Raw genomic sequence first — 9,759 nt, forward strand, 5'->3', positions numbered from 1 at the left:
GAACGCAAAGAAGTTACTGAGCCGACACCATAAACCCTAGGTCTGAATCTAAAACCCCCAAAATGTTTTTTTTGTTTTGTTCCCAACTTACAGGAAACTAAGAAAACCGTATCCCTAAATCCACCAGAATTATATAAAAAGACGCCGACTTGTTTTTACCTCATAATGTAAACACGAAGCAGAAGGAACTCGTGTAAAAACCCTAAAGAATAACAACGATGATGACGACGCAAATATTTTTTCTTTTGATCGAAGAAGAGAGCCTCTCTCTCTGTTTCTTTAGTTTCTTCAGATAGATTATGTTATAGAAGAGGAAGAAGAACATCGAGTAGTTATCGTATGCGTGCTAGTGTACAGAAAGTTAGGTGAATCATATAGAATCCAACGGCTGAGATTATATTGTTGGACAGAAAAAGCAATTAAAGCCTTTTTTACTTTTACGAAATAGGTTACTACTCTTTTTGGGCCCAAATTCGATACTTAAACCAAACTTAAAGTTTTGGTATCATCTATCAATGCTCTTGTATCAGTTGTATGAATCCAACAATTTCCCCTATTAAAAGCATGTAACAAAACGTTTTTCTAAACTTCTAGATTTACAATTTTCTATTCCAAACTATATATGGGAAGTGGGATTACACAATCACATAACTCTAAAACGCAAACACAAATTACAGCACGATTAACATTTTGCAATGATTGCATTAAGTCAACCGCAAACTCGAGATTGCATTAGAAAAATATAAGCACAAGTATTACTACTATTTGTTAAACCAACATTTGCCCTCTAGAAGTAGGTGTAGGATTTTAGTATGTAATCATGAGCATTGACCTCTCACATGTGTAACGTGAAAAAACAATTAATAGACTGATATAGCATAAATGAGGATGAGGTGTAGCTAGAAGCGATTAACATCATGGTTTTCAGAAAGCAAGAACAATTACGTATTCCCACTAATCCTAATAGATTGATGTTTTGAGTTTTTTTATTTATTTATTTCTTGTTCTTAAAACAATGATTTTCTAAATTAAAAAACAAAAATGAAATAACTTTACTATTTCAGACTTTCTCAAGTAACATGAGGTCAAATGTATGCAAACAAAAGTAAAATTCAGAAATTTCAACATTTTCAGATATTTAAAGAGGCCTTTGGTTGGTTGCTTGCTTCCTCACTCACAATGGTAGTAGCATTACCCGGAAGGAGAATCAAGGGGATCGAGCCTCCTCATCTCCGGATTCAGCTGCATCCTCGTCTTTCTCACTAGGAGGACTCGGGCATGACATCTGCACATCAACTACTTGTGGTAAGAGCTTTGTTTGACTGATCAAAAACAGTTCGACAATGACAAAACGTATTGATACAACAAGTCCATCTGGTTTGGATGGAATGCTTAATTACCTTTAGTGCATGTTCTATGGTTTGAGATGCTTGGTGAAATTTTCAAAGCCTTGGCCAGAAATATCATCGCATACTGAGCAAACCCAAGAGGCATGTTCACCCGTTTCACTGCACTTATCCTCCTCAAATTCCCCTGAATCTGTGAAAAAAAAAGTAGCTAGTTCAGCAACAGATATGTATGTTGGACAAACCTGGCAGAGTATTAGATCGCATAATAGTGTATCCAGTCGATTCTAGCTCGAAACCTGGCAGAGTATTAGATCGCATAATAGTGTATCCAGTCGATTCTAGCTCGAAACTGTAAATGTAGAACACTCGATGATCATTCACATTCATCATAGGAAGTATATATACATATGAGAATCATATCTAATGAGATCTTAACTATACAATAGATTCGTATATTCCCTGAATGAGATAAGAGTGTATCTTAACTAACACTCCCCCGCAGTCAGAACGGGAGGAGGTCGGACGTTCAGGCTGGAGCGGAAGTCGTTGAACAAAGACGACGGCAGACCTTTGGTGAAGATATCAGCGTACTGAAGTGAGGACGGTACATGAAGCACACAAACCTGGCCGAGGGCTACACGTTCACGGACAAAGTGTATGTCAATCTCCACATGCTTAGTACGCTGGTGTTTCACCGGATTAGAGGACATGTATACTGCCGAGACATTATCACAGTAAACAAGAGTTGCTTTAGTGAGAGGACAACCGAGTTCAAGGAACAAGTTACGGAGCCAAGAAGCTTCAGCAACAGCATTGGCAACTCCTCTGTACTCTGCTTCAGCACTAGAGCGAGAGACCGTATGTTGTCGCTTGGAGGACCAAGAGATGAGGCTGTCACCAAGAAACACAGCATAACCAGAGGTGGAGCGTCGCGTTGAGGGGCAACCAGCCCAATCAGCATCAGAGTAGGCAACAAGATCAGCGGTGGAGGACTTATGAATTTGAAGACCATGAGATATGGTTCCCTTCACATAACGTAGAATCCGCTTAAGGGCAGTGAGGTGACTTTCACGAGGGTCATGCATAAACAGGCAAACCTGTTGAACAGCGAAGGAGATGTCGGGGCGTGTAAATGTTAGATACTGAAGGGCGCCGGCAAGACTCCGGTATAGTGTCGGATCAGCAACTGGTGGACTGTCATCAGCAGAGAGCTTGGCAGCAGAGTCAACCGGAGTGTGAGCGGGATTACAGTTGGTCATGGAGGCACGGTGGAGGATGTCAGCAGCGTAGTTTTGTTGACTAAGGAGAAGACCGGCATCGTTGTAGCTGACAGCAATACCAAGAAAGTGATGAAGCCTACCCAAGTCGGAGAGGTCGAAGGCCGAGCTGAGTGCGGTGACAATGTTGTTGAGAAGAGTTGTGTCAGATGCGGTGAGAACTATATCATCCACATAGAGAAGAAGATATGCCCGATGAATGCCGCGATGTAGAATAAACAACGACGGATCACACTTACTCTGAAAGAAGCCGATGTGTTTTGCTTTGCTAGCAAAGTGATTGTACCAAGCCCGGGGAGCCTGCTTAAGGCCATAGAGAGATCGACGGAGGAGACACACATGGTGAGGCTTCGACGGATCAACGAACCCTGGTGGCTGATGCATATACACCGTTTCCTCTAGATCGCCGTGAAGAAAAGCATTCTTCACGTCAAGCTGGCGCAGGGGCCAGTTACGAGCAACAGCTACATGAAGGACGGCTCGAATCGAAGCTGGCTTGATCACAGGACTAAAAGTCTCATCACAATCGATCCCAAGCTGCTGAGATTTTCCATTAGCTACTAACCTCGCCTTGTAACGGGAAAGCTTGCCATCTGCATCAAATTTATGTCGAAAAAGCCACATAGAACGAATAATGTTAACGTTAGGAGGACGTGGAACCAAGTCCCATGTTCTGCGTTTAACAAGAGCATTGTGTTCCACCTGCATAGAGTTATTCCAAAAACGGTCTTTTGCAGCCTGTACATGAGAGGAGGGAAGAGGAGAGATGATATCGGTGTGGAGACAAAGAGGGGTACGAGGCTTAACAATACCATTTTTACTTCGAGTAGTCATGGCATGTTGGTTTTGGACTGGAGCTGGTTCGGTCGGAAGTGGAGCAGGGGTTGGTTGTGGTAGTGAGATGGGAGGTGAAAGAGGTGGAGGAGTTGGCTGTAAAACAGGTGGAGGTGTAGAGGAGGGAAGAGCTTTAAACGGGAAAACATCTTCGACAAAGGTGACATGGCGAGAGATGATGATTTTCCGTGTGGAGAGCTCTAGACAGCGGTAACCCCGATGATGAGAAGGATATCCCAAGAAAATGCATGCTGCGGACCTTGGTGCAAGCTTGTGAGACGAGGTAGACAGCATGTTGGGATAACAGAGGCATCCGAAAACACGGAGATGAGAGTGATCAACCGGTTTGTGAAAGAGGCAGGTGAATGGAATTTGGTTTTGAATGGAGGCAGAGGGCAGGAGATTGATAGTATGGACAGCAGTGAACAGGGCCTCGACCCAATAAGAATAAGGCATCGAGGCCTGAATGAGTAATGTGCGCACAAGATTGTTGATTGTGCGAAGCATCCTCTCAGAGCGTCCGTTCTGTTGTGATGTGTGGGGGCAAGATAGACGCAGGGTGGTACCGGTGGCCGTTAAGTGGTCAAGGAATTCCCGACTGGTGTACTCACCACCGTTATCACACTGGAGAGCTCGGATTGATTTGTTAAATTGGGTGCGAACATAAGCAGAGAATTGTAAAAACTTGTTGAATGTGTCACTTTTCTTTTGCAGGGGAAAAACCCAAATGTAATGAATAAAGTGATCCAAAAATAAAAGATAATACTTGAAACCATTATTACTGAGAACCGGAGAAGTCCAAATATCAGAATGAATGATTTGAAAAGGTTCAGTGACAACAGTCGAAGAAGAAAAGAAAGGAAGACGAACGTGTTTACCCATTTGGCACGCATGACACAAAGAAGTCATGTCGGCCGTTTTATTTGATAATAAACCCAACGAATGTAAGGAACGAGAGATGGAGAGACCCGGATGACCCAACCTACGGTGCCAGAGAGAACTACCCGAGACGAGAGCGAGAGGACGGGAGGAGTGGTTGGAAGGTGTCACCGCGTAGAGAGGACCCGGACTGTCACATCGGAGTAGGATTATCCTGCTCAGTAGATCCTTGACAGAGAAACCAAAAGGGTCAAACTCTACGGTGCAACGATTATCAGTGACAAAACGGCGAACAGAGACTAAATTTTTAATAAAAGAAGGGCAAACAAGAACATCTTTAAGGACAAGTGAGCGAGAGGAGGAGGCTAGAGAACCATGACCGGTTTTAGTAACAGGAGCAAAAGAACCGTTTCCGACTAACACTGAAGGCGTTATGCGCGAGTTAAAAACAGAAGCAAGGGTACCTGGTTGAGTGGTGATGTGGTTCGTTGCCGCGGTGTCCATGTACCAGTTGGAATCCGAAGGCTCCTGGAGCGTCATGGTGTTGAAGGCTTGAGCAAGAGCAGTCGGAACCAGCGGAGTTGAGTGAGGCGGTGGAGACGTTTGGGAGAGGTGAGCTTGAGCAGGAGAGGACGCCGGGAATTGGCCAAGGATACCGTTTGAGCGAGGCATCGCCGGTTGGTGAAACTGGTTCGGGTATGGGGCTTGAATCAGAGGGCCTTGGTAATACGGATATGGCCACTGGGGAGGTCCATAGCCGATAGGTGGGTATCCAAAAGGAGTTGGGCCTGTTCCGCCAAAAGGTGGAGGCCCATTGTTGTGAGACCCATATGAATTGTGACGTCCCCTTCCCCTGTTTCCACGACCGCCGCCGCCACGACCGCGTGACTTGTAGGATCCCCGGTTCGTGTTGTTGTTGTGATTGTTGTGGGTCGGAGGAGAGGCGTTATCGGCGGAGTAGAGCACAGTGGGTGATGATGTGGTAGCCACGGGAGAAGGTGTCGTGTGACGGAGCTGCTGCTTAAGCCGATCCTCTTCTGATTGGAGCATGGAACGAGCAGTGCTGAAACTTGGGAACGGTGTGCGATGACGGATAACATTGTGGATGCCGTCAAACTTCTCGTTAAGACCATTGAGGCAGTGCATAACGAGTTGACGGTCAGAGACTGGGGAGTCGACGTTGGTGAGGAGATCGGAGAGAGATTTGATCTTGCGGCAATACTCCTGGACAGAGAGATCACCGATGGTGATGGTACGGAGTTCATTCTCCAATTGCAAGGCACGATTTTCCTTGTTATCGCGAAAATTGCCTTCAAGTGAAAGCCAGAGATCCCGAGCGGTGCTCTTTGGCTTGAGAATCGTCTCGGTGAGGGAATCAGCGATGGTTCCGTAAATCCACATTTTAACGAGACCATCACGTTCCTTCCACGCCTTATCCGAGTCCGAAGAGGCGACGGTTGTACCGTCGAGGTGACCAAGGACACCGTATGTGAGACAGTGGGTCTCGAACAGTTCACGCCACACATTCATCTTTTCCAGATCGAGGATGATGGGGATGTAAGCTCGAATCTGGCTGATGCCAAACGGCTTGTCAGATGAAGTAGGTGTGGGAGCAGCCATGGCGAGAGAAGAGAAGAGATCGAGAGAGAGGGAGAGAAAAGATCGAGAATTAAGAAGAAAAGAGAGAGAGGGATTGCGAGATCGTTTGGCGCTCTGATACCATGTAAATGTAGAACACTCGATGATCATTCACATTCATCATAGGAAGTATATATACATATGAGAATCATATCTAATGAGATCTTAACTATACAATAGATTCGTATATTCCCTGAATGAGATAAGAGTGTATCTTAACTAACAGAAACCTGGCAGAATATTAGATCGCATAATAGTGTATCCAGTCGATTTCTTCTTTACCACGAAGAAGAAGAAACATAAGATTACCTTCGCTACTACTAGTAACCGGAAGAATCGCATTCTTGTGGGAGCGTAGCTCCATCAACGCCGGCCCAAATTCGCAAAGAAAATCTCAGAGCAAAAAGAGTGAGTTTAGGTTTTTTTTTTTATTAATCTTCTTCCGCTTCGCTTCTACAGTACTATGAGAAACGAACGAGAAAGAGACTTAAGTGACTTTCTTGAATACTACAGCCCCGACTTAGTGGTGCACTTTCAGTGATTGATTGCATGAAACGTAACCATTTTCTTTTGGGCTCTTAATTTTCTTTCGTGATTGATTGCATGAAACGTAACCATAAGTTCATTTAGCCATTCCATGAGTTTCTCTCTTACTTAAATAAGTCTAATACCAAAAGTATTATTAGTACCAAGAAACAAAACAAACAAGAAACGAGAAAATAAGCATAAGTTCTTCTTAAGGAAACGAGACTTGAAAAACGGGCCTTCTTCACTTCTTCTTATTCTCGACCCAATGATTCAAAGGCAACCCATTCCCTCAACTACATAAGTGCAGGAGAGCAGGAGAGGTCAGAATTAGGCAAACAAAAAGTGCAATGACAAAATGTATTAATACAAGTTTGCTTTAATTATTACCTCCTGTTGATGTTGCCTACTATGAACATGATTGATGAAGCTTTTAAAGCCTTGGGAAGGTGTATCCATGTCGCATACAGAGCAAATCCAGAAGGCAGACTCACTCGTTTCAACTTCCTCAACTTCTAAATCATCCTCAACTTCTGAATCAATGGAAAATAAATAAAAATTATACTCAAGTGCCCTTGAATCTGTGGAAAGTAAACAGTTAGAGATTATAGGCACAAACCTGGCAGAGTATTAGATCGCATAATAGTGTATCCAGTCGATTCTAGCTTGAAAGAATCTTTCGAAGTGAAGTATTTTCCGTCGGATATAACCATTATATTAGCTGGAGGTTCATTCTTGAAGGTAAAATCAATAATAAGTCCATCCAAAGTGTCTACAAACGCTGTTTCTGTTTCAGAAAATAAAGACTTGAGACACTCTATTCAACAAGAAAAACATCCATCCATAACTATTACTAAGAAAGGCACAAAGATGAGAAGATACTAACCGCCGAAAGCGTTATGTAGAGAGACTCCACTGGAATAGACTTCTTCCAGAAAGTCACGAGGGAAGTCTGTTAGTGACCCAATGGCAGTGATGGTGAGAGGACCAGAATAACCTTTATTTCCCAAAAACCGTTTAATACACGGACCGACCCGACGATGATCACAGCCAGGTGGAACCGGACACGTCCTGATGTCCCAAAAGACCGATGTTACTGCCTCCATGTTTTTCTCAGGAAGTTCACTTACTGGTGCACTCATGTATTGGAGTTGCCTACTTATAGTAGGCAGTGTAGACAACTGCCAATCAGAAGAAAACAAAAAAAAGACAACCACAATAGTAAGACAATGACAAAAAATAGTCAAAGACAATGACAAAAATAAACAAGTCCGTGCTATGATTAATTACCTTCTGTTGATGGGATGTACTATCCAGATGCATGGTGAACCTTTCAAAGGCAGAATCAATGGTAAACCTTTCAGCCCAATGGAAATAAGTCTTGTAGCTGCATACTGAGCAAATCGAGAAGGGCTGTTCACTGCACGAGAAGGGATATTCACCGCTGTTATCCTCCTCGAGTTCCCCTGAGTCTGTGGAAAGAAAAAGAAAAAAAAAAAGTTAAAAGAGTAGATTTCAACAACACTCAACACAGAGGACAGATGTCAGAAACGGCTGAATTTGGGTTTTGGGAATGCTTAGAATGCGGCCGTAGTTCTATTGGCCAACGCTCTTTCATCAAACATCTATCTGATGAACACCACTGGAAGAGACCCCACTAAGAGTTTCAATAGGGACGTCCGAAAGTTCGCCAAAGGCAGTGACGTTGAGAAGACCATGGTAGCCTTTCTTCTCCAAGAACATTGACATACACGGACGGACAAGGCGAGGATCAAAGCCATCGGGAACAGGGCACATCTTGATGTCCCAAAAGACCCGTGTTACGGCCCGAGCCTCCTCCGGCGTAGCCTTCTTCATCATTATTCAAGACGACTCTTGTAAAATACCCTAACGAAGAAAGCACAATTCAGAGTCAGAGAGAGAGAGAGGAACACGGCTGTAATCGTTTCGGAGTAGTGTTGGAGAAATTATTATTAACCTGAGAGAGAGACACAGAGTTGGGAATTGGCGCAGCGTAAGGACTTGGTAATGTAGCTCAACCAAGAGAAGATATATTATTACTCTTGATCAGACCTACTTCGCTCAATCAAAATAATCTCTTGAGACCGACTTCTTGTTTTGATGATCAAAAGCTGCCCCAAAACCTTAAAACCCCAAGAACACTTATATAGTTTCTAGCCTAGCTCACAACCGAACCGACGTAGGGGAAGATAAAATAAAAAAGACTTTAAACACCCAAAGAAGCCTTTCTTAGAAAACAAGAAAAAGGAAATTAACCAAAACACGTTATTAAAGCAAAAAAAAAAATACCAATAAATAATGGTCTTCGTAGTAATGGACTTGGGCCAACAGGAACGTCATCTTTATTTGCTCGAAAGGTGATCGAGAGGGAATATGTATGATGAGTTTAATTGTCAAAAGGTGAAGAATCAAACTCATTGCCTGAGCTGAGTCGACAAGAAAGATCAAGAAGAGATATCTGTTTTGTGTTTGAAGATGCAAAAGAGGAAAAGAGTTTTGGTTGCAGTGGGAAGATTCTTCTTATACGAGACTCTCTCTGTGTGTGTGTCTGTCTACGTGCGTTTTACCAACACCCAGTCACCTTCTGACTACGATAAAAATCAAAGAAGTCCCACATGAAAATGACAAAACCAAAGAAATAGATCTCGTTTAAAAAAGCATCTAATAATGTTCAAAGAACGACAGTAGTGGTACAGCCAAGTATTACTAGCTCGAATAGTGAAATTAAAAACAACAAAAATAATGTTTAAGTTATTAGATGCACCAGGAATAATATTACTAAAGAGTCTTCTTTTTTTACAGCGAGCGCCTAAGGTGTATTGTTTTCTACCGGAAGCCCAGTTTTCTTGATAGAAATAGTCCAGAGAAGATCCGAATCCGATTCGACTGTGATCTTCTCTTCATTAACCAAGTTTGATGTACTTATCAACCCACCAAATCTCATCTCAGTGTTGCCTTTAAAGACGATCATAACAAACAGATACAAACAATAATTAGATCGATCTATGAAGATTATGATGCTGATTATGAAGATGCAAAAAAAAATGTTATATACTTACTGAGATCCCATTTAAGCCCAGAAGTAGTGGTTTTGGCAGATGGAGTACCAATAGGGATGAGTCCACAGTGAGGACCTTCAAGAGAAGAGTGAATGTGTATTTCATGTAGATGAGTCTTTGGGAGGAGTTGGATGAGGCAATCATCAGATAAAAGGACAATCCTTGTGTCTGGATATC

The 9,759-nt window shown here is 42.9% G+C and overlaps 4 protein-coding genes across 5 annotated transcripts in view; all 4 read right to left on the reverse strand.

Moving 5' to 3' along the window:
- LOC104754387 (uncharacterized protein OsI_027940-like) overlaps window positions 1-284 on the reverse strand; it is a 2,097-nt gene extending 1,813 nt beyond the window's left edge. Inside the window, exon 1 of the mRNA XM_010476568.1 lies at window positions 160-284. Coding sequence (XP_010474870.1) covers window positions 160-164 — 5 coding nt within the window. The 5' untranslated portion in view covers window positions 165-284. The remainder of the gene's footprint in view (window positions 1-159) is intronic.
- Window positions 4,372-6,053, reverse strand: LOC104754388. The gene is made up of 2 exons (XM_010476569.2): window positions 4,804-6,053; window positions 4,372-4,567 (listed from the first exon to the last, which is right to left on the reverse strand). The coding sequence occupies exons 1-2, from the start codon at window positions 5,957-5,959 to the stop codon at window positions 4,533-4,535; spliced, it is 1,191 nt and encodes a 396-aa protein (XP_010474871.2). The 5' UTR covers window positions 5,960-6,053; the 3' UTR covers window positions 4,372-4,532.
- Window positions 6,599-9,038, reverse strand: LOC104754390. Of its 2 annotated transcripts, none has more exons than XM_010476574.2 (6): window positions 8,813-9,038; window positions 7,793-7,974; window positions 7,389-7,683; window positions 7,122-7,289; window positions 6,893-7,035; window positions 6,599-6,798 (listed from the first exon to the last, which is right to left on the reverse strand). In XM_010476574.2, the coding sequence occupies exons 2-6, from the start codon at window positions 7,823-7,825 to the stop codon at window positions 6,757-6,759; spliced, it is 681 nt and encodes a 226-aa protein (XP_010474876.1). In that variant the 5' UTR covers window positions 7,826-7,974; window positions 8,813-9,038; the 3' UTR covers window positions 6,599-6,756. The 2 variants fall into 2 exon arrangements, with proteins under 2 accessions (XP_010474876.1, XP_010474877.1); XM_010476575.1 differs by lacking the exon at window positions 8,813-9,038 and adding an exon at window positions 8,481-8,751 and having other exon boundaries at window positions 7,793-8,389.
- The window catches only part of LOC104754389 (thiamine pyrophosphokinase 2), a 2,789-nt gene continuing 2,176 nt past the window's right edge, over window positions 9,147-9,759 (reverse strand). The window contains exons 6-7 of the mRNA XM_010476571.2: window positions 9,583-9,743; window positions 9,147-9,478 (exon numbers count right to left, since the gene is read on the reverse strand). Coding sequence (XP_010474873.1) covers window positions 9,333-9,478; window positions 9,583-9,743 — 307 coding nt within the window. The 3' untranslated portion in view covers window positions 9,147-9,332. The remainder of the gene's footprint in view (window positions 9,479-9,582; window positions 9,744-9,759) is intronic.

This window comes from Camelina sativa, chromosome 17 (assembly GCF_000633955.1).
Source record: "Camelina sativa cultivar DH55 chromosome 17, Cs, whole genome shotgun sequence".
NCBI classification, from domain to species: Eukaryota; Viridiplantae; Streptophyta; class Magnoliopsida; order Brassicales; family Brassicaceae; genus Camelina; species Camelina sativa.

What these genes read in the sequence shown, in the direction of transcription:
- LOC104754390 (XM_010476574.2), bottom strand. Translation starts at nt 7,825, where the DNA reads ATGCATCTGGATAGTACATCCCATCAACAGAAG. An exon ending in TCTACATAACGCTTTCGGCG is followed by an intron (nt 7,290 to 7,388) that starts GTTAGTATCTTC and finishes TTTCTGAAACAG; the next exon opens with AAACAGCGTTTGTAGACACT. An exon ending in GCGATCTAATACTCTGCCAG is followed by an intron (nt 7,036 to 7,121) that starts GTTTGTGCCTAT and finishes CCATTGATTCAG; the next exon opens with AAGTTGAGGATGATTTAGAA.
- LOC104754388 (XM_010476569.2), bottom strand. Translation starts at nt 5,959, where the DNA reads ATGGCTGCTCCCACACCTACTTCATCTGACAAGCCGTTTGGCATCAGC. An exon ending in CCACATCACCACTCAACCAG is followed by an intron (nt 4,568 to 4,803) that starts GTACCCTTGCTT and finishes TTCTCTGTCAAG; the next exon opens with GATCTACTGAGCAGGATAAT.